Below are 24,802 nucleotides of genomic sequence, written 5' to 3' on the forward strand. Positions count from 1 at the left end.
CCCACAACCCCAAGCCCACACACCCCCATGACCCCAAGCCCACACACCCCCACGACCCCAAGCCCACACGGCCCCACAACCCCAAGTCCACACGCCCCCACGACGCCAAGCCCACACGCCCCCACGGCCCCAAGCCCACACGCCCCCACAACCCCAAGCCCACACGGCCCCACAACCCCAAGCCCACACACCCCCACAACCCCAAGCCCACACACCCCCATGACCCCAAGCCCACACACCCTCATGACCCCAAGCCCACACACTCCCACAACCCAAAGCCCACACCGCCCCACGTACCCAAGTCCACACGCCCCCACGACGCCAAGCCCACACACCCCCACGGCCCCAAGCCCACACGTCCCCACGACCCCAAGCCCCCGCGGCCACTCCCTCCCTCACCGCCGAGTGCACCATCATTTGGTGCGGCGAGCTGAGCAGCTCCTCAAGCAGGAGCATGTAGCTGCTGCTCTCCTGCAGCCGCAATACCTTGCAGCTGCCTGTGCGGCACACGGCGTGTGTTTGTGTGTGTGCGTGTGTGTGTGTGTGTGTGTGTGTGTGTGTGTGTGTGTGTGTGTGTGTGTGTATGTCAGGAAAGCGCAAGGAGAACACGACGTATGCGGATGCGCGAGCACACAGCAGGCCGCGTGAGTATGGAACTGTACGGTATGTGTTCGAGGCGGGGTGTGCATGAAACAGGGAGAGCAGGACGTGAGTTTCTGCGAGGCACTATCCAGGTGCCGGGACGGGACGGACAATCGGATACCCGGAGCGCTTTCGGATGGTTGTGGTGGGGTGAGGTGTCGAGTCTGGGGCGGTTGCGTGAGGACGGCCTTGGGCGGTGGAAACAGCCGCCCCCTGCGCTCCGCGCACCACCTGCAGCCCCAAGGTCCCCGAGGCACCACCGGAATGCACAGAGGCCAGGGCCGCTCGCTCCGAACCCCTGCAATGAACTACGGTATGCGGCGGGAACGGCCAACGACTGTACCGGCCAACCGTCCTGTCGGCCGGGTTCCCACCACACACCTCGCGAGCCTCTTTGCTCAGTCACCGCGTCATCTTGATGCCCCGAGCCCGACACTTAAATGCATGTGTGACGGGTGAACGCGCCCACGGAGCGGACAGCGCACGCACCTGGCGGAAAGACTTCTTTCGGCGTAAACGGGAGCAAAGGCAACGACGCCGGGAACCGCACCGCTGCACACAAATGAAAAAACTTCAGTTTGCGCCCAATGTAACACTCAGGCAGTTCATTTTGTGTGCGCCACTAAACTTGCATCCCGCGCACCTTGACAGCGGACACCGACAGCATGCGATCTGCTGCGCGATGGAGTTACATGCTTAGCTAGCTGCCACGCATTCACCGTGGTTGAGGCTCTGCGCTGATTTGCGCCGAAGGCTGTCCGCATCATTGCTACTCCTCTAAACCACAAGATGTGCCCTGGTTACTGGTGCGATGAGGCAATATGTGGCTACAATGCAGTTGTATTAGGTGACACGTGGAGAAAGAGGTAAGAGCTCAAGAAGGGTTTTGGTGCACTGGTCGCTACTCGCGAGCCTCAAAGCTTTGTAGGGAACAATACATGCATGCTTGGATGGTGAAAGCAATGAGAACAAAGGCGGCCGCGTGGTGCACGATTTAGCGGAAGGGTGGTATGTGCAATCCGTGTGGCCCCTCTGCTTGCTCATGCCTTATGGCCACGCCACGCGATGCCAGCTTCGCCCCTTGCCCACTCCTGGGGCAAACTTCCTACCTTGTTCCTCACCTGTAGCCTCCTTCGTATGATGCACGTTCCTTTGCTTTACGTGTGGTTGACCCCGGTGTGTTTTGCGGCACGCGTGCCGGACGCCCCGTGTCCCGACACCATCAGAAGCTTTGCCTACTTTGCCCGCTTCCCTTCCAATTATTTCAGGTCATACATTTAACGTCTTTTATCACGCGTCCAGGCCCACCGCTCTGCTTCTCAGCTTGCGTCTACTAAAAACTGCACAGGCAATACCAAAGCACGGGCATTGGTCGCTTTTATTCATCTTTTGCTAAGCGTAATCTTGCGCCCGGCACATTACCAATAACAGAATCGATGCACGCAGAGTCGTAGAAAACCGCTCGCATGACGGCGGCGATTGAAGAATTACCGAGCAGCGAGCCAAGTGCCGCGCCGGGTGTCAATGGAAGCGACGCGGATGATGCCGAACTTGCAGCTCGAGAAGCGGCATGGGTGGAGGAGCTTAGCGCGGCGGAGGAGTGGGACGCCGAGGTAGCGCGGCTAGTCAAGGCGGAACAAGTCGCCGAGGGCATTGATGAGGACTTTGACGACCACTCTCCAAAGGACTGGCAGCGCTTCTACATGGGCTATCACCAGGTGGACAGGGGCCCCCGGAAGGAGGGGAGTCGAACGCGAGCTCAGCCACGGCAGGGGGCTGACAGAGGAAGCGCACGGGGGACCCGGCGCACGCCGTGTCACTCGCTGCCGCACATGGCCGCCCTTTCCTTTCCTTCCCGCCTTTCTTCCGTAATCCCTCTTCCCCCCTCATGAATTGCAGCGCTTCGTGGATGACTGTGTCTTGGAGCTGCGCGGCGGCACCCTGCAGATCCGGCTGGCCCAGGCGCCCAGCGCCAGTGTGGCCGCCAAGCAGGCGGCAAAGGGCGGAGGCGGAGGCGGGAGAGCGGGCGGCGGGGCGGCGGGGGCGGCATCAGGGTCAGGCAAAGGCGGGGGCAAGGTCGGGGGCAAGGCCGGCGGCAAGCCGCAGTCGCAGCCGCAACAACAGGACTTGGACAAGGCCTCAGACCCTGCGTTGACTGGTGAGCGCTGTGTTTGTGGTTCGCGGGAGTGGGGCTGTGTTAGAGCTGCAATGGGTATGGGGTAGCACGTGGCAGCAGCAGCCGGCCCATGAGCACGGAACAGCCACATTGAGGCCTGGCTGTGACCGGTCCCATACTCCCATGCCACAGGCACGACGGTGTGGGATGGCGCGGTAGTATTGGCACACTACCTCACTGAGACACCCGTGCTGGCGGCGCCACCGCCAGCAGTAGCAGCAGCTACAGCCGACGGCAGTAGCAGTAGTGGCGTTGACGGCGGCGGCGCTGCCGCGGCTGGCTCTTCGAGGCTGTGGCCGTGCAGCGGCGCGGCGTTGCCATCCGTCCTGGAGCTAGGGGCGGGTGAGAGAGCGGGCGGGCGGGCAGACGAGGAGGAGCACTAGCATCGGCACCGGGCTTCACATGCCATTGCCCCATTGCACCTGAACCCCTGCACCCCTGCCCCTTACACGCATCCGCCTGAGCACGCACACCAACACCCATCCATTCTAGCATGCATCCACTCGCGCTCCCTCACACATAAAATGCCCACACATGCATCCGCCTATCCACGGCATGCGGACACCATGCACACGGCCGGACGCACACAGGCACGGGCGGCGTGTCTCTGGCTCTGGCTGCCACGCGCACCGCCGCCTCCGTCACCGCCACCGACCTGCCGGACCTGCTGCCCACGCTGCGCCTCAACGCCGGCCGCAACAGCGGGGTGCTGCCGCCGGGCGGCCGCTTGCACGTGGCGGCGCTCAAGTGGGGGCCGGAGGGCGAGGCGGACGTGCAGGTGGGGCGGCGGCGCACGGGGCTGGGGTAACTAGCACCTCCATCACGCAGGGAGACAAGCGTTTGAGTATCATTAGAAGGGGTGTGGGGCGCGAGAGAGGGGTTGGGGGCTTGGGGCACAGCGCCGCGGGTGCACAACCGTGGCTACGACCGCGGCTAGCGCGTGGGGTCCTAATATTGGGTTATGCGTGTGTGTGTGTGCGCACCCCGTGGCACCATGTGCGCGCTCTCAGGCGCTGGGTCCTGTGCGGCCGCCCTACGACGTCATCTGCGGCTCCGACCTGATCTACTACTCCTACACGCCCGACACGCCGCACACCGCGCTGCTGCTGTGGACGCTGCGTCGCCTGGTGGCGCCCACCACACGCGTGTACCTGTCGCTGTCGCTGCACCACAACCCAGAGGTGCGTGGAGGGCAGGCGGGCGGGCGGGCGGGTGGGTGGGTGCGGGAGCGGTAGGTGCAGCTGGGGTGTATGTGGAGGAGGTTGTGGAGGTCGAGGGGATTTGGCAGGTGGTCGGGGCCACACAGCGCTGGCGCATTGTGGCGTGCCGCCAGCCGCCTCGCCCGCCCTCCACGTGGGTGCCCTCCACATGGTGCCCTCAACTCATCTTGGGACTTGGGAAGCTCTGCGGCTTTGGGGCGCGGGCGGTAGCGGTGGGGCCGCGAAGGGACCTGCTTGCTGTTCCTGATGCATTGCCATTGCCGCCGCCCACACGACGTGGGATCACGCACCTACTGCGTCCTGGCCCCCGGGGTCCTGGCTGGCTCGCAGGAGGTGGAGCACTTCCTGGGCTGGGCGGCGCAGGACTTCCACGTGCTGCGGCTCAGGAGGTGTGTGCGTGTGTTTGTGTGTATGTGTGTGTTTGTGTGCGTGTGTGTGTGTGTGTGTGTGCGTGTGTGTGTGTGTGTGTGTGCGTGTGTGTGTGTGTGTGTGTGTGTGTGTGTGTGGAACGCACGGAGGAAGAGGGTCGCCACCGTGCTTGCAATACGGTATGCACCAGGGGGCTCACAGCGACTACATACTGGGCCCTGTTCTCTGTCGTGAACTATAGGATGACCCCAAAAGCGCCGGCCCAACATGGCCTAGTTCTTGCAAGCTATGGGGTACAGGTGACGTCACAACATTCTCCAGCTGACCAGATCGCTGGGCTTAGTGGGCTGGCCGACTCCAATCTATGCGCGGACTGTTTCTGTGGTGTTTGTGCCTTCCATTCATTACGCCCGCCACCACTGTCTCTGTCCATGTCCCTTTTGCCCCCCCCCCGCCCCTGAGTCCAGGTCTGTGCCGGAGCACTTCCGTGTGCCGGACTCGCTCGTGGTGCGACTCACGCCCCGGCGCGCCAAGCTGGTGCAGCGGCGGCAGCAGGCAGAGCGGGAGCGGCGAGAGGCGGAGGCGAGGGAGCGGCGGGAGGCGGCGGCGCGGGAAGCAGAGGCGCGGGAAGCGGGCGCGGCGTGAGGGGGAGCGGGCGGCGGTCGTTCTTGCTGAACTAACGATCTGAGCGGCAACGCGCGTGCTATGAGCAGCTGGGAGATTTACATTCGTGGCTGCGCATGCGGCGATTCACTCATTCACATTCGTGACTGCGTGTGCAGAAGTGTGGCGCGTGTATGTGATCCATGCCCGTCGGGCCAAGTATGGATGGGCGTACGGCTCAAGTTGTATTACAAGTCTGTAACCGACGCGATCGCCCCACTTTGCTGCGTTGGTGCGTCGTGTCGTACCCTTTCACAATAAGGAGCAGACCACTGCGACTGCCGCCACTTACTGCCAAACCCGCTGGTTGGCACACCCGCCCTCCACCCGCACAGCCCTCATTAAAACAGCTGGGGCAGCAGCGGCGTGGCCCCGTCGGAGCAGGTGGGCAGGCCGGCCGGGCGCACCTGCGCACCACGGCATCAGCATCAGCAACAGCATCACCACTGCATGACCGCCATAGCACAGTCACAGCAATGCGATTGCGACGAGGCACGTGCTGAAAGGTGGGCCCTGGCGCTTCGACCCCGCCCCCCTTTGCATCTTTGACCGCTCCCGTCTTGAACGGACGGCTGCGCCCTCCGCCCTCCCCCCTGCCCCTGCCCCTCACCTGCGCCCTGCACATCGGGCAGGTCCTGTCCCGCTCCAGCCACTCCAGGATGCACTCCTCACAGAACACGTGGCTGCAGTCCAGCCGCACTGGCACGTTCACTGGGTCCTGGAGGGCGCAAGGGGGTGCGAAGATGTGGCGTGGCTGGGTACGGGGGAAGTGTCAACACCGGGCACGCAACCAGTAAGCATGCAATGGCGCACGCGCCGTGGGCACAAGACCGCAACACATCACATCGCAACAGCACTGAGCCGCGAACGCACCCGGCCCAGACCTGTAGGATAGGGGCACGCACGCACGCCCATACCCACGCACCTGGCACACAGGACACGCCCCCAGCGTGCCGGTCTCGCACGAGTCCGCCCCGCCCCGCCCCACGTAGCTGCCGTACAGCGCCCCCTGCCGGCTGGCCGTACGCAGCGCCAGCGCCAGCAGCTGCAGCCGCGGACCCAACGAGGCGGCCTGTGTGTATGAGTGTGAGTGTGTGTGTGTGTTGGGGGGGGGTTACGTTCATGATTGTTTCAGGGGGGAGGAGTGCGGGTTGGCGCCATAGGCAGTTAGGGGCTGAGGGGTGTGGTACAGGAAGCAACGAGGGACTGGGGGGCAGCAGGTGCAAGCGGCTTCAGCAGCCAGGGTCCATTCGGAATCAGGTGGTCCTTCGAGGCTGCATTCGTTTCCGGGTTGTGCGCCAGCCATTAGCCATCGCTGCATTCCGTCCCGCTGCCAATTCGCCGCTCGCCCCGCCACCCCATCGCCGCACACAGACCCCCGCCGACACCCCTGAGGTCCCCTACCTTGAGTGTGAGGTAGAAGCCGCAGAGCAAGGAGGCCAGCACCGGCGAGGACGCGCCCGCAGTCAGCAGGTAGGTGTACCTGCACACACACGGCCGGCCGGGGCGGACGTGACGGGGTCATACCCGGCACCTGGCATAGGTGTACAATCAGGCAGGCCAGTCCGCCGCCGCAAGCTGTGGCTGCGCCATCACGGGCCGGCCAGGCCGCCCAGGCGCTCTCGCTCTCCCCGTCTCAGCCGCTCCCCCCGACTCACCACACCGGTGTGGGCAGCAGCAGGCGATACACGGCCACCGCGCACTCCACCGCCGTCAACACACGCGACTGCTGCCGCTGCTGCTTAGAAGCCGCCATGAAGGCACCGCCGCCGCCACCGCCACCCCCCACATGAAGATGCCCGATGCTGCCACCGACGCCGCCACTGCCCGGCAACCCAAGCCCGCCACTGCTGGCAGTGGCGGTGTCGGCGCCGTCTGCCGCCAACCCCGCCGCGCCGCCGCCAACCACCACCGCGCCACTGCTTCTGCTAGTTAGGCCTGGTAGCCAGCTGGCTATGGCGCTGCTGATGCCGCGTGTCGCATCGCCGCCGCCGCCACTGCCCAGCACGGACGCCAGGCTGCCACTGCCTCCGCTGCCACCGCCGCCGAGCACCACCGCCTGCTGCTGCACCAGCCGCGCCCGGAACACAGCCACCACAAGCACCTGCAGACATGACCGGTCGCTGGAGGATCGAACTGCGTCCAGGTGGCTGGTGTCATCCGGTGTCATGCGCCCTGTTCTCTTTCACGCCCATGAACACACATGGTACCACGTGCGATCCTGCCCCCGAGCCTGGCAGCCTGCCCGGCCCCGCACCTTCATGGCTGCGCCGCACAGCCGCGCCACCGAGTCCGCCAGCACGACCAGCAACAGCACGTCGACAACCTGCGCGCGCGTGTGCGTGTGCGTGTGCGTGTGTGTGTGTGTGTGTGTGTGTGTGTGTGTGTGTGTGCGTGTGCGTGTGCATGTGTGTGTGTGTGTGTGTGCGCGCGTGCGTGTGCGCGTGCGCGTGCGTGTGCGTGTGCGTGTGCGTGTGCGTGTGCGTGTGTGTGTGTGTGTGTGTGTGTGTGTGTGTGTGTGTGTGTGTGTGTGTGTGTGTGTGTGTGTGTGCGTGCGTGCGTGCGTGCGTGCGTGCGTGTGTGTGTGTGTGTGTGTGTGTGCATGTACGGGCTAGTACCAGACCCAGCAAGTGTCCGAGCGGCAACTGCGGGACATCTGATGGCGGCCGACGTGACGACAGCACACGTGCGTGCCGTGCGCGGCCCGCACCGTACACACAAAGCCATCAGTCCGCGGCGCCTTCACTCCTAGGCAGGAACGCAAGCACACCGCCCCGCCCTGCCCCACCCCGCCCCGCCCCGCCCCGCCCCGCCCCGCCCCGCCCCGCCCCGCCCCGCCCCGCCCCGCCCCGCCCCGCCCCGCCCCACCCCGACCCGCCACTTACGCTGCTCAGTGGCACGGTCCGCAGTGCGAGTGCCCGCCACACCGCGTCCGGCGGCTGCGGCCCCTCCGGTCGCCCCTCGCCTCCACCCCCTGCTGCTCCTGCCGCGTCGCCGGCCGCTGCCCCGGTGCCCCACGGCCCTACGCCTGACAGGAGCACCAGCGCCGGCGCCGCCACCACCACCGCCGCCAGCCGCACGCAGGCTGCCGGGCCGAACTCCCGCCTCAGCGCGAGGACGCGGCGGAGGGCGGTGTTGGCGCGCTGCAGCATGCCGCCCATGAACACGATGAGCAGAAGCGCTGCGGGAGGGAGGAGATGCCAGGCGGGCCGGCCGGGGGAACGGGGAGAGCGGGTGGGCGGGCGTTAGGTAGGTATGGAGAGCGCGTGCGGCTGTTGCGCAATGGGTGCGGGATGCCCGATGCGTGGGCGCTAGGGCCAGTGCTGTTGTTGATGTTGGTGGGAGCCCGGCAGCAGGCTACAGTACGGTAGGCAGCCGCGCAGCCGCACGCACGCCACCTGGAGCCCCAGTGCCCAGTCTGTCAGTGCCCCGGACCCGTCACTCACGCAGCCACCTTCGGACCAGGAACATCCAGGTCAGCAGCATGAGGTAGGGCACCAGCTCGGCAAGCCAGGCAGCGACCTCCTGCAGCCGGGCAGGCGCGCAACAGGTGATGCCGTACACATGAAAACAGGTGTTAGGGGTGTACCTTGTTGGGCCATGCCAACGACCGGATGGTAAGGCAGGTCTGTCGCGGCCCACACACATCCCACACGCGGCTTACAGAGATGTCCACCGACCCATCGCCGGATGTAAGACGATGTCGCTCCGCCGCGGCGGGCACGGAGGACGCATCCTCATCGTCTCCCGCGCCGGTCCCGCCACCGCCGCTGCGCCCGCTTAGCACTGCGGCCGCAGCAGCCTGCGCTGCGGCAGCGGCCTGCGTCCTCCGACTGAGGTTGCCGAGCAGGAGCGAGGAAGCGATGGAGCGGGCGCTAAATTCGCCCACGGCGCCGCTGCCGCTAGCTGCGCTTCGAAGCCTTGCAGGTTGTGCCGACGGCTCCCGCGAGGGCCGCGGACTCAACGCGCCCACGGATCCCTCAAGACGCCCGAGATCGACTTCTGCCGCCACGTTGTGTTCTGCTCTGGGCTGGCCAAACTCCACATCGCCGCTGGCATCGAGCTGCCCAACTGGCGAATGCTGGTTGGGCTCATTTGCAGTATTGCGAAGCAGGCCAATAATGCCCTCCCAGTTGATATTTGTCACGTCCTCTTGCTCTGACTCCCGGGCAGCCATTTGTGGACCTATAGGGCTGGATGCAAAATTACAGGAAACCCTTAATCAGTACCAATCTACACAAGATGCTCATATTTCATCCGGACAATGCGAATAGCAGGTTGGAGTAAAGCAGCAGAGCGCGACAAGTCCGAACATCAGAATTTGCGGCGGAACGCTGCTGGACATTGGTCTTCTCAATCATATAGTATAGGGTAATGACATGTAAAAGCTGGATTATGTTCGAGTCATGCCATGTCTGGGCGCGTGTCGGGCCCCCCCACGGTTTGACACGCGTGTCAGGGCCGGCGGCCAAGCAGCAGGGTCTCCGGGTCTCCTCGCGCAGTGAGATACCGCCCCTGCAATCATGGTGCGCATCAAGCTAGTGAAGTTGAAGTATGCTATCTTGCAGTATACTCTCAGGATCACGTATGATGCGGATTTATATTTGAAGGGACAGCCCGACGGGGGCACGCCGTACCCACGCACGCGGCGCGGGGCCATCTTCGACCCAGAGAGACAACACCCGTCCCCTGGTTTGCTGCCGACCTCCATAGTGTTACGCACATGAGTCGAAGCCAAGCCGAAGCCCGCCAAAGCCCCAGCGTCACCGGTGTACCCCTCATCTCGTTTAGGTCTTTTGGTTGGTAGATATATAGTAGCACCCACGCGCGTGCACAACCAGGCGCGACAGGCCAGAGGTCTGTCAACATCCCCATCAAACTCATTTTTCCGTCGGCGTCATAGGCGCGCAGTGTCTTGGCCCGGAGGCCCATGTCGTCCGGAAACGTCTGTGCCGAGGCACCACAAAGGGAAACCAAGCCAGAGACTGACCAACCCACCAGCACACCAAAAAGCCTCGCTCGCTACGGACACACCACCCTCCATCCGCCCCACCAGCCTGCACCCGCGACCAACACCTCGCGCCCGGAGGCAAACAGGCTAAACAGGCCCACCAGCCGCCCGGGCGTATGACCAAAATTATCACATTGGTGCAATCCAATCAACCCGCGCCAAGCATGCAATCAAGTGATGAAGATTCGCGCCGTGCGTGGGTACCCATCCAGATGACCCATCACGTAGGACTGGGGAGGGGTTCCTCAGGCGGCGGGGTTCAAGCTGCCCGAGGACGAACCGGTTGGACAGGGGTACGCACGCAGTTCATGGGTGCATGCCGTATACTTGTGAAACCGCAGGGTGCGTGAGCAGGTACGTAGGGATATGAAGGGGAATGAAAGCGTAGGCAAGCAAAGTGCGTGGGTGGGGCGAAGGCCGCGAAGCCTGCCTCAAATCGCAAGTTATAGCAGACTTCTGGTCTAGGTTGCAATCGTATGTGTGTCTTGGTGCCAAACCGAGGGGGTGGGACCGAGTCTCGCGCGCCACCCTTGGATTGAGCAAAGAGCAGATGGAAGTATGAAGCTGAACAGACCACGAAGTGTCATAATGGAAGAGGAGGAGTGATGGCACCTAGTAACATGTTCGGTATATACATATATGGCGGGAGGAGCGTCCTATGGATGCGGATGTTACAGAGGGGACAGTCCCAGCACCCGAAGACGCCGAGCCATCACATGCTATCCTATGGGAGCAAGCCTACTAGAGCTAGAGTAGGCCGACGGCGCTGCAGGCGGCACGCCCCTGGGGTCCAGAGCAGGGTGTTCGTTCTCCACGTCACTGGCTCGTGAACTGCGTCAGCAGGTCCCTCTTGTAACCAATGCAACATGACGGGATGCTGACGCATCCCCCCGGAGCAATTTGGAGGGGGCGGGAGGTTGAGGCAGCTTGGACGGCGCTTTGGGAGGTGGGGGGTGCGGGGGCGTGTGTGGGGGTGGGTTTAGGCATTTCTTTGGCTGGCACGGGCTGCCGCCGGACGCCTGGGACCTAACCGATACACCTCCACACACAACCATCTATCCCTATAACATACCATTCCATACACCTATACACCTACTCACTACCCCATTACTATACCTTTCTTACTCCATCAACTTCACACACATCTTACATACGGTATCAAGTACCATTACCCATATTATTAGTCTACGTACCTCTATGACATTAGTCTACGTACTCTATACTAATACCATATCTCCCCGTTGCTATTAGATGGTACCATGGATTATCTATCTCTGTGTGCGTCCTTCTTATAGGAACAGGCAAAACCAGCGCGCGTACCTCTACTACCCTAGGCACGCACCGGGTAAAGGCCGCGCCGTACACCCTCAACTTCACACAGAAAACGACTGTAATAATTCATGCGACGGGCTGCGCCCGCGCATTGGTGCTTCCAAAAGAGCCTGGCCGGGGTACCGTTGTGCCTAGATGCGGGCGAAGCCCGCATCCTTTTATGGCTTGTTACCGTATTATAAAAGGATAAGGCGCCTTATCCTTTGGGGCGCGGGGTTGCGGAATGACTTAGTACCCGTACCTCTATGACAACCACAACGCACCACCATACACCTGCCTTCGTACTGCGTATCAACTGCCAACGAACAAAAAGGGGTGTGTGGGGGGGTGCGTTGTGGTTGCACGCGCCGCATCTAGGCCCAAGTAATGCATTAAATTAGCATACGTACCCCCCTTCAAATCGAGCCTCCACCGAGCTAAGATCCGCTGAGGCCAGCACTTTTTTGCTGCTGCACACAGCTGCAAACCACACTTCGCATTGGCTGTCGTACTGTGGAGGGGGCGCGGCACGCGCCCCCTGTATGTATCGTGTATTAACCGTCTCACACCGTGTGTTTAGGGGTTGCGGACCTCCTCTTTCGTCTCCCCCCGCTCCTCGCTGCTCGCCGCTGGCAGGTCCTCGCGCTGGCTCGCCGCTCGCTTCATGGCCTATGGACTCGTCTTTGAAATAGCTATCTGTTGAAATAGCTAAATACGAGCAATTGCCACCGGTTGCGCCGCGTCTCCGAACGTCACATTCTTTCAGTGGACCGACGCGAAGCCTGACTGCTGTGGGGCGGCGTTGGTATCGTAATGGTGTGTCTTGTACAGTGTGAGAGTCAGTACCGAGCTTCGAAGCACAGGAGCTGGTGAGGAGTTATAGCCAGCGGCGTGTGCTGTCGGGCACCATCCGGTTTCGCCGAGGGCAGGTCCCCCCGCGGCTAACCCCCGCTAAAAGTCCCCGCCCCTTCCCTGCCCCCACCCTTCTATCCCTCTCACACGCGCCTGGATCCAGACAATGTTATTAGTGGGCACAGCATGCACACAGCGATAACAACAGTGGACAGTGCCGGCGCTAACGCGCGGTGGCAGTTCTGCCCTCATTCCATCAGCGGCTCTCCAGCTCGGCGGCACACACGTACAAACTAGCTATTCCCCTTGCTACGCATGCACCAACGCAATAGCTCCTCGCGTGAGTGCGCAAAATGCGCAGAGTGCGCAGAGTGCGCATGTGAGAGCGAGTCCTCGCGTGCCAAGCATGCCCCAAATCGCCACCACCTCCGCCAACTTGCTTGCGTGCCTCACACCATGGCGGCGCTATCCTTCAGCGCTATCCCCATCTGATGTGTGGCCTGGCGCAGGGCCTCCTCCCGCTCCCGCACCAGCGGGTCCGCCGCCACCCGCTGCGCCAGCTCTGCGTCGGCCTTCAGCGCCGCGCCCACCCGCAGCCTGCGGAGGTCCTGGTCCGCCGGCGCGCCCGGTCCCGCTGCACTGCCGCTCGCCCCCGCCCCCGCGCCCACCCCCAGACCCAGCGCAGGCTTCTCCCGCTGCAGCGCCGCCTCCCTGGCCTCCAGCAGCGCGAGCATGGCATCCAGAACATTGCAGACGGCAAGCTTGCCGCACTTCGCCGCCGTCAGGGTGAGCTCCTCCGCCGCCATGAGGTCTCGCACCGCCGCCCGCGCCGCGGTTCTCGTCGGCCCCTCCAGCAGCTGCGCCTGAGGCTGCGCCTGTGTGCATTTTGTGATGGAAAGAGGGCGCAAAGGTTGGTGACGTTGGTGTGGCTCCCTCCCGTGCGCCGATTTCGCTCACACGCACCCGTGCGCACGCCCCCTCTTCTCACCGTCTCGCCGCCGCCTTGAAGGCCGGATGTGCCGGGGCCCTGAGCCTGCGCCGCCGCCTGGCCCCCCGCCGGCGCCGCCGCGGCCAGGCGCTTCCGAGCCAGGCACGGGATCCGGCTATATCCCTGCCCCGCCGGCGGAGGTGGAGCTCGCGGCCTGCCCGCCCGCTGCCCGGTGGGCTGCAATGCCGTCTCCTGCGCCCGCATGCACATGCAGGTTGTCTCAGAATCGTGGCGGTCACACCAAAGGGGGGGGGTTAATCTCTGCCCGCCACCCAAACTCACCGCTGTGCCGCTGCCGCCGTTGGTGCCGGGTGTGCCGGGTGTGCCGGGACCGGGGCCTTGTGTCGGAGACGCCGTCTGGTTTCCTTCGGCAAGCGGCATCAGCTCCAGGGCGCTGCGGCCCACCACCGGTGTGCACCCATTCGACGGGTGCCGCATGTGCGAACTCGGACTTGCCGCAGCCCCCACCGCAGCCGCTGACAGCCACTGCAGCCCGGCCGCCTGCAGGTCCACCCTCTGGTACCCGAGCCCCTTGAATGGGCCGAACACGATCACCAGCGTGGCCCCCACCCCCGCGTCGCCGTCGGCTGGCGCGAACACGTCCTGCTGCACGGTGGTCAGCACCGGGCTCATTTCCCTCCAGCCCGGCCACCGCCCCTCCAGCGCTGTGTCCAGCTGCGTAGCGCTGTCGGGGCTGACCTGCACCCGCCACACCTTGGCCTCCGCCGCCTCTGCGCTGCGCGCCCCCATCCTGTGCAGCTCGCCCTCCAGCTGCAGCCAGCGCATGTGGCCGCCTCCGTCCGGCAGCGCCGCCACGGCGCGCACCCGCTGCCGCCCGTCCAGCGCCCTGGATGCGGGCTTGAGCAGTGGCATCTCCAGCTGGCGGCCCCGCCCAAGCACCTTGTTCAGCGGCAGAGGCGGGCCTCCGCCCGAGCGGTCCGCTGAGCCCAGCAGGGTCGCGCCGCGCAGCCCCTGACCCGGGGCCCGCAGCGCCGCGCCAGCCCCCGCCCCACCGGTCAGCTCCAGGCACAGCCGTGGCCACTTCCCGTCGCTCTGCACCTCCTCCCCCTGGGCCCATGCTGCCCTGCCCCCGGTGCCGGCGCTGGTCTGCTGCGCGGGCCCCGTCGCCGGGCCCGCCCCCTCGCCAGTGCGCCCCTGATTCGGCGGGCCTCCCGCGCCCGCTTGCCGCTGGCTCATCTCTGTTTCGTTTGTCGCAGTTGCTTCGTTTCCTTTCGGCCTCGCTTCGCCGGGGCTTGCCCACTCACTGAATGCGTGAATCGTCAACAGCGACCTAGCCTGCCATCGTGCACGCGCTATGTGGCGTCTACAAGCAAAAGGTTTGTGTAGCGTGGTATCTCTGTCTGGGTTGCCCCGGGCCAACCCATGAAAGCCGCGGGGAAAGCCGCGCCCGCCACGGCAGCTGCCTGAACGAACACAAACACAAACGAGCTGCACATACACTTCTAATAACCATGATCTAGACGTGCGCGGAGTTGGTGCCAGGCTGTGCGAGAAAACACCGAATGCCTAACTGGGCACGGCGGGCGAGGCGGGCGAGGCGGGCGAGGCGGGCGAGGCGGGCGAGGCAGGCGAGGCGGGCACGGCCAGGCAAGGCGGGCACTGGGCTCTTCATGTGGACTCTTTCCTGTCCTGGGGGGGGGGGGGGGGCGTTTCGCTGCTGCGTACTGGGCCAAACACGCATACATACACAGGGGTCACCGAACACTCGCGCTTTCTAGTTGCTTTCCATGGCCGGGTTTGGAGAAGGGGGGTGCGGGTGAGCCCGATTGTGTTTGCGCCTCGCCAATGCAGCGCCTTGGCCTGTCTTCACAGCACAGGCTTTTATTGTGCGGTGATGTACACCGTTTGCCTTATTCCTTTCGTGTAATACTACCACTTGCCACTTGCCACTTGGTGCACACACATTCAACAGCTGCGCGAGTCTTTTCTGCGACACAAGCGCGTATTCGCCTTCAACAGCTTGCACAGCAGCACAGGCTGTTGGTACCGGGGAAAGCGCGAGGTGATGCCAGTCGGCGCAAAGGCTTTGTGATAATTTCCCCTGGTGAGTTCTTCTGGACAACCTTGTACAAGTCGAAGTATTACTATTCGACCCCAGCCACATAGTCTTGAACATGCGCCGGGCGCACGCGCGGAGGACCCGCTTTGCTGCAAGAGCTCAAGTTGGCCTCAAGTATTGCTCTTGCTCAAGTCGAATCTCTGCACTGCACCGCAGGTATCGTTCAAATCTATCATCGCTCAGGGCTCGTCGGAGTGCAGACGCTGGCCATGGACGGCTCAGTGGAGCCTCCGGCCAGGCGGTCCGTGCGCGCCGCTAGCGTGAAGGCAAGCGCCAAAATAACCAACATGACATCAGTTGACGCCAGCATGATCGCCGCGATCGTGAGTGCGTGCGCTGACGTGTGTCGCCCTGTGTTTTTAGCCCTTTGTGCCTGCCCCTGTCCCGATCGGTCGGCTGGGCGCGGGCGCTCACACCTCGTCTCCGCGCGCAGGCTGCATCCGGGAAAGTGAGCAGTACCCGCGGCAAGGCCGCTGCCAAGGCCTCCCGGAGCGGCGGCGGTGGTGGTGAGTGTTGGCGGCGCCGGGAGGGGGAGGGGGTGGGGCTGAGGGAAGGAAGGAGGGCGCGATTGCCCAATGTGCGACCGTTGGCCAAACAGGCGCCGCCGGGACAGCGTCAAGGGCCGAGAAGCCATCCCCGGTCGCTCCCCAACGGAAGCGTGCACGTGGAAAGGGAGACGTGGCCAACAGCGGCAGGCAACCACGTCCGCAGGTGGCTGGTTGGTTATGGGCGATGGGACGGGACGGGACGGGGGGGGGGGTGCACGACACGGTGATGGCTGCTACAGTACACAAAGTACGCCGCTCATAGCATCTGCCAACATCCGACTCTACACTGTTCCTGCAGAGCCAGCGCCGCCCAGGCGCCGCCCACTCTGCCGCGCTACAGGCTGCGGGCCCGGCGCAGGACGACACGCTCCCAGGTGAGTGAGCTGCCCAACCGCTTGTGCGGCTGCCCGCGCCTGAACGTACGCATACGCCCGCAGAACACGTGGTTGCGGCCTTGGAGGCCGCGGCTGAGGAGGCTATGGCCATGGTGACGGGCGTGACGAAAGTGGTGCGCGCGCGCACTCGGCTCTTGCAGACGTGGCTCTACCACCGCCCCCGCCCTCACTCCTTTCGTCCCAACCCCCGTGCCGCATCGCAGGGCGGGCCCTCCAAACAAACGCGCGGCGCGTGCCGAGCCAGCTCCCGCCGCCCCTCCACCAGCGCTCACGACCGGCAGCAACGTGCGCCGCAGCCTGCGGGAAGCAGCCGCAGCCGTGAGGTGTGTTTGGTGCTGGGGCTGCGTTGCGTTGCGGCCCGCAGGCGCCGCCCCCGCATCCCCCAACATCCTCCCCTGTTCTTTCTCTGTGCTCGCAGGGTGAGCCTGGGGGCGAGGACGAGGACAAGGTGAGCGGCGAGGAGGAGCACGATGCGGCCATGACGATGTTGCAGTTTTTGAGCGAGGGCTCCGCTGGCTGCCGCACGGTACGGCTTAGGGTTGGTTATGTGTGTGGCGATGTTGGGGTGCTGCCATCCTCGCACTTCGGCTCATCCGCCCCTTCCTCTTTCCTGGCAGGCTGGGTCGGACGACGAGGAGGAACCGGCGGAGGAACCGGTGGAGGAACCGCCGTGCGCCAGCGGTGGCCACACAACAGGAGGCGCTGCGGGCGCCGCTGCGTCCACGCGCGCTGGTGCGGCTGCGGGCCCGTCGCAGCAACATGCGGCGGCAACGGCAGTGGCGCAGCACGGCGCGCTCTCAGGTGAGTGAGTAAGCGGCTGTGGGGCGCGGCAATGCGAATGGGTGGGCACGCCCCGCCTGACCCCTGCCTAACCGCTTGCGCGGCTGCCCGCGCCTGATACACACACACAGACACACACACACACACACACACACACACACACGTACGCCCGCAGAACACGAGGCTGAGGAGGCTGAGGAGGCGGCGGCCAGCGCGATGGGTGCGGCGAAAGTGGTGGGTGCGCGCACACGGCTCTTGAAGACGTGGCCGTAGGTTCGGTGTTGCGGCATGCTCCTCACGACGTGTGTCACGACCATTGACACTGCCCGCAGGTGCCGCCCCTGCAACCGGAGGACCAACACGCCAACGGCGAGGACGAGGGCGAGGACTATGACGAGGGCGAGGACTATGACGAGGACGAGGACGGCGCGCAGGCTGAGCAGGAGAAGCCGGGGCAAGCGGTGAGTGGTTCGGCGTTTCGTTGCCTTGCGTTGTGTGAGGTTGGTGCATAACCCTCGACGCCTGCCCGCAGGCGCCACCCCCGCCCCCGCAACCGGCGGACGCGGGCAGAGGGCGCGGCAAACCCGTCCGCCCCGCCACCAACAACAAGCGCAAGCAACGCAATCCGCAGGCGGTGCGAGGAGACCCCCGCACGGTACGCTTTGGGTTGGTTGGTTGTTTTTGTGTGCGCATGTGTTGCTTGTGCGTCGCCGTGCCCATGCGTGTTCGTGCATGAGGACCGCCGCCCCTTTCGCCATCCGCCCCTTCTTGCTTGCAGGCGGAAGCGGCGGCAGCGGAGGAAGCGGAGGAAGCGGAGGAAGCGGCGGCAGCGGCAGCGGCGGAGGAGGCTCGGGCGCGGGCTCAGCGCAACAACACTGCCGGTTCGCTCCAGCAGTTGCTGCTGCCAGCGTTCCACAACCTGTACACAACCAACGTGCTTGCCGTGAGCGCTGTGCTGCTGACTTCTGCCTGGCACAAGGGACTGGCATCCGGAGTGAGCGACCCCGTCAACGCCGCCTTCTTCGGTGGCGGCAGCAACATGCCATCCATCGTGCGCTTACATCTCAGCGAGGCGCTCGCCCACCTGGCCTCCATGCCACCCCACGTGCACGCGCTCGGCCCAGCGCTAGCCGTGACCTTGGCCTACAACACCTGCCACGGCCCAGGGGTCACGCCGACCGCCTTGCTGGACCTGGTAGGGCACCTGGCCACGCACATCCCGCTGGAGGCGCTGGTCGTGGCCGGCCTGGTCACCCACGGCGCCTGGATACACGCCGCCGGCACCACCATCGGCCTCCTCCACTCCGCCGTGTGGTGGCTGAGCAGAGCCAGCTACGAACCCGCCTGCCGCGACGCCTGGAGCGCCTCCACCGTCTCGGACCTGCTGCACTCAGCGCACGCGCTCGGCCAGCCCCTCCCCGCCCCCTCCCCTCCCCATCCCCTCCCCGCCACCGGCCACCAGCTGGTGGGGTCCATGCTGCGCACCCGCGCAGGCTTCTCCGCCCTGGCCTCCATGCTGCACGACGGCCCGGAGCCGGCCATGTGCCACATCCGCGACTCGCTGCCCCCCAGCGTCGCCAAGCAGGTCAACGACCTCTTTAGCAGCTCCCTGCTGGGCTGCACCAGCTCCTGCACACCCATGCGCCCGACGTGCTGCCCGCGGCGCTGCACCTGCTGGCCCCCGCCGACCACGCCAGCCCCCTCGCCACCCTGATCTGCACCATGGCCGCCCCCCACGCCCCCAGCAGCAACCACGACTCGGTGCTGCACCGCCTCACCCGCGCCACCGACACGCCCGCCCCGTGGCTCCTTGCCGCCTCTTGGGTCCACCACGCGGCATGGTGCCGCCTATGTGAGGACGTCAAGGTCAGCTGCCAGCTCATTTCCCTGAACCAAGCCGTCTCCCATACGGCGAGCCTGCCTGCGCCCACGGAATAGGGGTTGCGTTCGAGGGGTTGCGGCACGCAACCCCTGGACACACGCGTGGCCCGTCATCCCTTTCTTTTTGTTCATGCGCGGGATGCGTGCTTCGCCCGCATCTAGGCCACGTCGCATACGGGTGCCAATAGCATAGAGGTATGGGTACTACGTGCGTGCGCGGGACGCTGCCCGCGCAGACCACGCACGGCCCGTCACCCCTTTTTGTTCATGCGAGGGGGTGCCATGTTCATGCGCGGGCGAAGCCCGTCGCATGGCAGAGATAGATAATCCATGATACCTACTAATAGCAACGGGGAGTTGTGGTATTACTACATAGTACGTTGTCTAATGTCATAGAGGTACGTTGTGTGTTACATGGGTAATGGTACTTGATACCGTATGCAATATGTGTGTGAAGTTGATGGAGAGAGTAATGGATAATAAAGGGTACGTAGGTAGATGTGTGGGTGTTTGTAAAGGTATGTTACAGGGATAGATGGTTGTTGTGTGGAGGGGGTTGCGTTCCGCAACCCCGGACTAGAGCAGGGGTCGCGTTCCGCGCCCCCTTTTCCCGTCTAATGCAGCGCGCGCGGCGCGCACGCTAAAAGGAAAAGCATCCTTTTCCTTTTATAATACGGTAAGAAGCCATGAATTCCCATTCCTTACCCTCTCAAGTTCACACAGAACTCATGGACCCCCGGCTGAATTATGACGGTGGTATTTTGTGTGAAGTCGACACGGTACGAGACGGCCTTTAGACGGTGCGTGCCTAGGGTCATAGCGGTACGCGTGCTGGTTTTGCCTGTTCCTGTGTGTAATACTCACACAGAGATAGATAATCCATGGTACTGTCTAATAGCAACGGGGAGATATGGTATTACTACAGAGTACGTATGCTAATAGCATAGAGGTACGTATGCTAATAACATGGGTAATGGTACTTGATACCGTATGTAATACTTGTGTGAAGTTGATGGAGTAAGAGATGGATAGTAAAGGGTACGTAGGTGTATGTATAGGTGTATGTAGAGGTGTGTTATAGGGATAGAAGGTTGTTGTGTAGAGGAGTATCGGTTAGAAATTCTATGGACTAGGGCGGGGGGCGCGTTCCGCGCCCCCTTTTCCAGTCTAATGCAGCGCGCGCGGCGCGCACGCTAAAAGGAAAAGGATGCTTTTCCTTTTATAATACGGTAATAACCCGTTAAAATACGTTTTCTAGCCTCTCAAGTTCACACAGGGTGCGTGCTTCGCCCGCACCCAGGCCACACAGTACCCCGGCCGGCCTCTAAAGCGCCCAATGCGCGGGGCGAAGCCCCGTCGCATGGCTGAATTATTACCGCGGTATTCTGTGTGAAGTTGAAGGTGTACGGCGCGGCCTTTAGACGGTGCGTGCCTAGGGTCATAGCGGTACGCGTGCTGGTTTTGCCTGTTCCTGTAAGAAATACTCACACAGAGATAGATAATCCATGGTACTGTCTAATAGCAACGGGGAGATATGATATTACTATAGAGTACGTGGTCTAATAGCATAGAGGTAGCTAACTAAGTAATGGTGTATCTGTACTTGATACCGTATGTAAGATGTGTGTGAAGTTGATGGAGTAAGTAATGGATGTTAAAGGGGTAGTATATGTATGTATAGGTGTATGTAAAGGTGTGTTGTAGGGATAGATGGTTGTTGTGTAGAGGAGTATCGGTTAGGGCGGGCTGGGCGGGCGAGGGCTGGGCGGGCGAGGGCTGGGCGGGGCGAGGGCTGTCGGAACCGCACTCACTTAGCAATCTTCTCCTCTGGACTTGGCTTAGCTCTGCAGAACAGGGTCGCTGCGGTTAACCAGCGCGTTACCAAACATTAGGTAGTCGGAGGTTACCGAACAGGTCACCGAAATTCTGCCCTTAAACCGACAGTTAACCAAATGGCATTGTACCGAGCTTGCCCAACCGATCCCGACCGATGCTGACCGACGGTCACCGTCGGTAGCTTTTGGTGACCTCCCCCTGACCGTTCGGTTTAAGGGGTTTTTTTTTGGTAGGGCAGCGTGTTGCAGGCGTGCGTGGACGCGGTGCCGCGCACATTGAGGGCGGCGGTGCTGGCGTTGCCGACGGTCATGGTGGTGCCCGACAGCTCGGTGGTGGTCACGCCGTAGAGGGACAGGGCGGGCGTGTTGGTGAGGGCAGACACAGCCGCGGTGACCGACAGCGTGTTGCAGGCGTGCGTGGACGCGGTGCCGCGCACGTTGAGGGCGGCGGTGCTGGCGTTGCCGACGGTCATGGTGGTGCCCGACAGCTCGGTGGTGGTCACGCCGTAGAGGGACAGGGCGGGCGTGTTGGTGAGGGCAGACACAGCCGCGGTGACCGACAGCGTGTTGCAGGCGTGCGTGGACGCGGTGCCGCGCACGTTGAGGGCGGCGGTGCTGGCGTTGCCGATGGTCATGGTGGTGCCCGACAGCTCGGTAGTGGTGGTCAAGCCGTAGAGGGACAGGGCGGGCGTGTTGGTGAGGGCAGACACAGCCGCGGTGACCGACAGCGTGTTGCAGGCCAGGGTGGAGGCGTTGTTGGTCACGCTGACCGAGTTGGACACCGTGGTGATGTTCACGCCGCGGATTGTCACGTTCCCGTAGATAGTGTGGTCGTTGCCGGTAATGGTGGTGTTGCCGTTTACGCGGATGGAGCGCGACTGGCCGTCCAGCTCCGCCAGGACGACCTCAGTGCCAGCCGCGGTGCCCGTGCGGAAGATGCAGCCGCGCAGACCAGACGCGTTGCGCACGTCCACGTAGGCGTTGCCGTCTCCACCACGCATCATTCGCACGCCATCCTGGCCATCCTGCAGGCTGCCGTTGATGCACACGATGTTGCCCGTGATGAGCACCTCACCGGTAGGCTCCACCGTCAGGCGGTCCACGCCGCTGGGGAAGGTCAGGCCGGTCTTGAGCTTGAACTTGCCCCTGTCAACCTGGTCAATGCCGTGCCTCCAGCTCTGCACGCCACCCGCCACATCGTACGCAACATAGGGGTTCCCTGCCGTGGCGCCAGCCGTGCGCAGCGCAAGGACGGTGTGCTGGCCTGCGGAGTTGGCAGTGTTCTCCACCACAATGCCGTTCAGCAGGGTGCCCGGGTTTCCGGGGCCCACCAGCACGTGGATGGGCGCCACGGTGTTGCCGCGCAGCACGCTCTTGGCGCCGTGGACCTCGATGCTGCCGTCCACGTCAAAGCGCTCGCGCAGGATGGCAGACGCGTTGATGTCCAGCGGGTACTCGGGCGTGCGGGTGTTGACACCCAGGTTGTCGTGCATGTCAAGCTTGTTGATGATGGGGCGCTGGCACATGTTGCGGTGGATCTCGTTGTTGACGCCGCCATTGTCAATGATGTTGTTGGCGGCGCTGACAGTGTTGTCCAGCACATGGTTGTGGCTGATGATGTTCCACAGGGAGCCCAAGTCGACGCGCACGCCAAACAGAGCGTTGTTCTGAATGGTGTTATCAAGCACATGCGAGTAAGTCGTGGCCCCGCCAGGGCCATTGCGCAGGTACATACACACCTCCGCCCATGTTGTCGAAGAGCTGGTTGCCAGCGACCTGCAGCCTGAAAGACGGGCCCTGGTTGTTGGGAGTGCAGAATCCGGGCCTGTCCGTCTTGGTCTGTGACACCACGTTGTGGATGATGGCAATGTCGTTGGAGTTGTCGACACTGATCCCGGCCAGGCCCCCAGTCAGGCAGTTGAGTGTCACAAAGTTGGTGCTCACGATGCAGCGCTGGCAGCTCTGCTGCAACACGATTCCGTCCAGCTGGCTCCTCTGCACACGGCAGCCCAGGACCACACAGTCCGTGGCCTTGTTGAGCAGGATGCCGGCGCCCTTGCAGTCATAAACGTCGCAGTCAGCCACGGTGCTGGTGGCGCACGTAAGAGTGGCACCGGTGAGGCTGATCCCGCTGCCAGGGCTGCGATACAGGGCGCAGCCCAAGACACGCAGGCCACTGCTCTGGCCCAGGATTAGGGTGCTGCCCACGGGGTAGCTCTCGCTGTTGCCGTCCACACCCAGGTCTTGGATGGTGACATCTGCGCCTGACACACTGAAGACAGGCTCCGTCCCCACCCTGGTAATGATGCTCACCCCTCGCCCATCGCCCGCCACGATCACGCCCTTCGCGGCAACGGCGGTGGCCTGCCGCACCTTGTAGATGCCCGCGGGGAAGTAAACCATGTCATTGCTGGCTGCCGCCAGGAACGCGGCGTTGATGGCATCGGTGTCATCGGCCAGGCCGTCTCCGATGGCCCCATAGTCGCACACGTTGAACTTCTTGACGTAATCAGAGATGCGCTTCTTCTTGTTCAGCACAAACAGCTGAACGTCGCCGTCCACGTCCAGCTTGTACTCCGGCGCGTGCACGCCGACCCCCACCCTGCCATTGTGAGAATTCACCACCAGGCGCGCGTCTGTACCATTCGATGGCTTAAGATGAGGTTCCGAGGAAAATCTGCAAACTGCTGGTAAGCTGCGTCAGGTCCCCTGAAAAGTGATGGGCCCTCGAGCCTGAACCACGCGGGTACCACTCCGGCAAGTCCCCAGGGAGTGTGTGAGTCCAAGCCCCCGTACCATTGAAACGGCATCTCATGACACATATTAAGGTCCCTGAGTGGTTATCGGGCCGGGCGGGAAATTTGAGCGAGAGCCCAAGTTGAAATGCTAAATGTCGCGCTTGCCAGGACCCGGCCATCTTAGCCCATAGCTGTCTTGATTACATCTATACCTTAATCCATGTTGACGGCACTAGATTCGGGCCACAAACACCGCAAATGCAAGAAATGGGCTTCGGTCAATTTCGCGGCTTGAGACCCGACAAGCATGTTTTCGCTCTCTGCTGGCTGTGATTGGCTTATGATGATGTAAGTAAAATACCTACAAAAAGGCGGTGTCTGATTCGTGCGGTAGGATTTTCCCGGGGGCACCGTGCGGGGACCACCACACACGGGGTTTGGCAGGGAAAACGCACCCCCCGGACGGCAGCACAGAATTCAATTAAGAGATCACCTCCAACATGAAAACTAACTAGACATCAAATTGTGGGGGGTAGGTCAGGTCAGCATCCTTGTTAGAGGTGATCTATGTAGGGGAAAGGCCCTTGCAAGAATGGGCTTCCGTGGACTCAGCCCAGCCGCCGAGTGGTACCCGCGTGGCCTGAACGCGAGCGGCCCCTGGGTTGCATTGGCGGGGCCGCAAGGACAGACTCCCGCGCAGCATTGGTGCTCCCCTTATTCAACCCGCAGTCCCCAAGCCCAACTGGAGAAGCACCGACAGCAATGCCTCTGAACGCAGGGTAATTCAGCGAGTGTCCGTGACAGGGTACCGTAGTCCCATGCCGGGATACCTTCAACTCGGCACCACGTCTTACGTGCGTCGTACAATACGCAGGATGAGCGTGTGGGAAGTCAGCGGATGAGCGCCAAGGGATGGACACTGGGGGCATGGACATGGCGGGAAACACTGAAGCAATGCGTGCGAGGAGGGTGGGAATTTGCATAACTTGCTTTCCCCCAGCACGCTACCGTAGGGGCGCGTGGTGTCGCTGTGCCACCGGCGGACAACACCTGCTGCTGATTTGTTGCTTGTCGCGGTCGGGGAAGGAGACCTCTTGATGGGAGCAACTGGGGCTCTGACTGGACGGGTGGCACAGCGCGCGATTGGCTGCCCAGCAGCCCCAGGCATGCGGCATCCGGGCCTTCCCCTCGCGGTTATTGGAGTTGCAAGACAGCTGCGGAGTACATTACTCTAGTCACGTTTTTGTTGTTTGGGGGTGCGGAATGTGATACGCCTACTAGCGGTGAAATCGGAGCCCGGAGATGTCCACGGG

General features: G+C 63.2%; 6 protein-coding genes across 7 annotated transcripts in view; 2 read left to right on the forward strand and 4 right to left on the reverse strand.

Moving 5' to 3' along the window:
• CHLRE_16g669452v5 (uncharacterized protein) overlaps positions 1-1,570 on the reverse strand; it is a 3,026-nt gene extending 1,456 nt beyond the window's left edge. Inside the window, exons 1-4 of the mRNA XM_043071131.1 lie at positions 1,286-1,570; positions 1,132-1,194; positions 400-497; positions 1-262 (exon numbers count right to left, since the gene is read on the reverse strand). The exon at positions 1-262 is cut by the window's left edge and continues 1,456 nt beyond it. Coding sequence (XP_042915818.1) covers positions 242-262; positions 400-497; positions 1,132-1,194; positions 1,286-1,409 — 306 coding nt within the window. The 5' untranslated portion in view covers positions 1,410-1,570 and the 3' untranslated portion in view covers positions 1-241. The remainder of the gene's footprint in view (positions 263-399; positions 498-1,131; positions 1,195-1,285) is intronic.
• A 348-nt stretch (positions 1,571-1,918) lies between these two features.
• CHLRE_16g669400v5 (uncharacterized protein) lies at positions 1,919-5,232 on the forward strand. Its single transcript, XM_001699176.2, has 7 exons — positions 1,919-2,360; positions 2,542-2,800; positions 2,951-3,160; positions 3,409-3,596; positions 3,829-3,999; positions 4,369-4,427; positions 4,875-5,232. Exons 1-7 carry the CDS (start codon positions 2,109-2,111, stop codon positions 5,050-5,052), a joined length of 1,317 nt encoding a protein of 438 aa, XP_001699228.1. The 5' UTR covers positions 1,919-2,108; the 3' UTR covers positions 5,053-5,232.
• Positions 5,233-5,246: 14 nt separating this feature from the next.
• Positions 5,247-9,430, reverse strand: CHLRE_16g669350v5 (uncharacterized protein). The gene is made up of 9 exons (XM_043071129.1): positions 8,735-9,430; positions 8,517-8,595; positions 7,956-8,251; positions 7,328-7,396; positions 6,729-7,174; positions 6,475-6,553; positions 5,996-6,142; positions 5,681-5,788; positions 5,247-5,477 (listed from the first exon to the last, which is right to left on the reverse strand). The coding sequence occupies exons 1-9, from the start codon at positions 9,245-9,247 to the stop codon at positions 5,412-5,414; spliced, it is 1,803 nt and encodes a 600-aa protein (XP_042915819.1). The 5' UTR covers positions 9,248-9,430; the 3' UTR covers positions 5,247-5,411.
• Positions 9,431-11,094: 1,664 nt separating this feature from the next.
• Positions 11,095-14,710, reverse strand: CHLRE_16g669300v5 (uncharacterized protein). Its single transcript, XM_043071128.1, has 3 exons — positions 13,515-14,710; positions 13,233-13,424; positions 11,095-13,119 (listed from the first exon to the last, which is right to left on the reverse strand). The coding sequence occupies exons 1-3, from the start codon at positions 14,427-14,429 to the stop codon at positions 12,694-12,696; spliced, it is 1,533 nt and encodes a 510-aa protein (XP_042915820.1). The 5' UTR covers positions 14,430-14,710; the 3' UTR covers positions 11,095-12,693.
• A 390-nt stretch (positions 14,711-15,100) lies between these two features.
• On the forward strand, positions 15,101-20,619 carry CHLRE_16g669250v5 (uncharacterized protein). 2 transcript variants are annotated; one of them, XM_043071126.1, is made up of 13 exons: positions 15,101-15,297; positions 15,469-15,635; positions 15,746-15,818; positions 15,911-16,023; positions 16,159-16,234; positions 16,298-16,368; positions 16,459-16,578; positions 16,674-16,781; positions 16,873-17,056; positions 17,211-17,269; positions 17,368-17,496; positions 17,568-17,690; positions 17,814-20,619. In XM_043071126.1, the coding sequence occupies exons 2-13, from the start codon at positions 15,522-15,524 to the stop codon at positions 18,747-18,749; spliced, it is 2,106 nt and encodes a 701-aa protein (XP_042915821.1). In that variant the 5' UTR covers positions 15,101-15,297; positions 15,469-15,521; the 3' UTR covers positions 18,750-20,619. The 2 variants fall into 2 exon arrangements, with proteins under 2 accessions (XP_042915821.1, XP_042915822.1); XM_043071127.1 differs by having other exon boundaries at positions 16,674-16,703.
• A 95-nt stretch (positions 20,620-20,714) lies between these two features.
• Positions 20,715-23,850, reverse strand: CHLRE_16g669200v5 (uncharacterized protein). The gene is made up of 3 exons (XM_001699116.2): positions 23,655-23,850; positions 22,483-23,353; positions 20,715-22,418 (listed from the first exon to the last, which is right to left on the reverse strand). The coding sequence occupies exons 1-3, from the start codon at positions 23,666-23,668 to the stop codon at positions 20,964-20,966; spliced, it is 2,340 nt and encodes a 779-aa protein (XP_001699168.2). The 5' UTR covers positions 23,669-23,850; the 3' UTR covers positions 20,715-20,963.
• Positions 23,851-24,802: the final 952 nt, after the last annotated feature.

Source organism: Chlamydomonas reinhardtii, chromosome 16 (genome assembly GCF_000002595.2).
Source record: "Chlamydomonas reinhardtii strain CC-503 cw92 mt+ chromosome 16, whole genome shotgun sequence".
NCBI lineage: Eukaryota > Viridiplantae > Chlorophyta > Chlorophyceae > Chlamydomonadales > Chlamydomonadaceae > Chlamydomonas > Chlamydomonas reinhardtii.

Bases quoted from the DNA above. Each gene is read 5' to 3' on its own strand.
- CHLRE_16g669400v5 (XM_001699176.2), top strand. From the start codon at position 2,109: ATGACGGCGGCGATTGAAGAATTACCGAGCAGCGAGCCAAGTGCCGCG. The intron at 2,361-2,541 runs GTGGACAGGGGC...CATGAATTGCAG, and splicing joins TCTACATGGGCTATCACCAG to CGCTTCGTGGATGACTGTGT. The intron at 4,000-4,368 runs GTGCGTGGAGGG...GCTGGCTCGCAG, and splicing joins CGCTGCACCACAACCCAGAG to GAGGTGGAGCACTTCCTGGG.
- CHLRE_16g669350v5 (XM_043071129.1), bottom strand. From the start codon at position 9,247: ATGGCTGCCCGGGAGTCAGAGCAAGAGGACGTGACAAATATCAACTGG. The intron at 5,789-5,995 runs GTGCGTGGGTAT...TGCGCCCTCCAG, and splicing joins GGGCGTGTCCTGTGTGCCAG to GACCCAGTGAACGTGCCAGT. The intron at 5,478-5,680 runs GTGAGGGGCAGG...CGTGGTGCGCAG, and splicing joins GCCCGATGTGCAGGGCGCAG to GTGCGCCCGGCCGGCCTGCC.
- CHLRE_16g669300v5 (XM_043071128.1), bottom strand. From the start codon at position 14,429: ATGAGCCAGCGGCAAGCGGGCGCGGGAGGCCCGCCGAATCAGGGGCGC. The intron at 13,425-13,514 runs GTGAGTTTGGGT...ATGCGGGCGCAG, and splicing joins ACGGCGGCAGCGGCACAGCG to GAGACGGCATTGCAGCCCAC. The intron at 13,120-13,232 runs GTGAGAAGAGGG...AAATGCACACAG, and splicing joins TTCAAGGCGGCGGCGAGACG to GCGCAGCCTCAGGCGCAGCT.
- CHLRE_16g669250v5 (XM_043071126.1), top strand. From the start codon at position 15,522: ATGGACGGCTCAGTGGAGCCTCCGGCCAGGCGGTCCGTGCGCGCCGCT. The intron at 15,819-15,910 runs GTGAGTGTTGGC...TTGGCCAAACAG, and splicing joins CCGGAGCGGCGGCGGTGGTG to GCGCCGCCGGGACAGCGTCA. The intron at 17,270-17,367 runs GTGGGTGCGCGC...CACTGCCCGCAG, and splicing joins CGATGGGTGCGGCGAAAGTG to GTGCCGCCCCTGCAACCGGA.
- CHLRE_16g669200v5 (XM_001699116.2), bottom strand. The intron at 22,419-22,482 runs GTACCTGCGCAA...AACACCATTCAG, and splicing joins ACATGGGCGGAGGTGTGTAT to AACAACGCTCTGTTTGGCGT.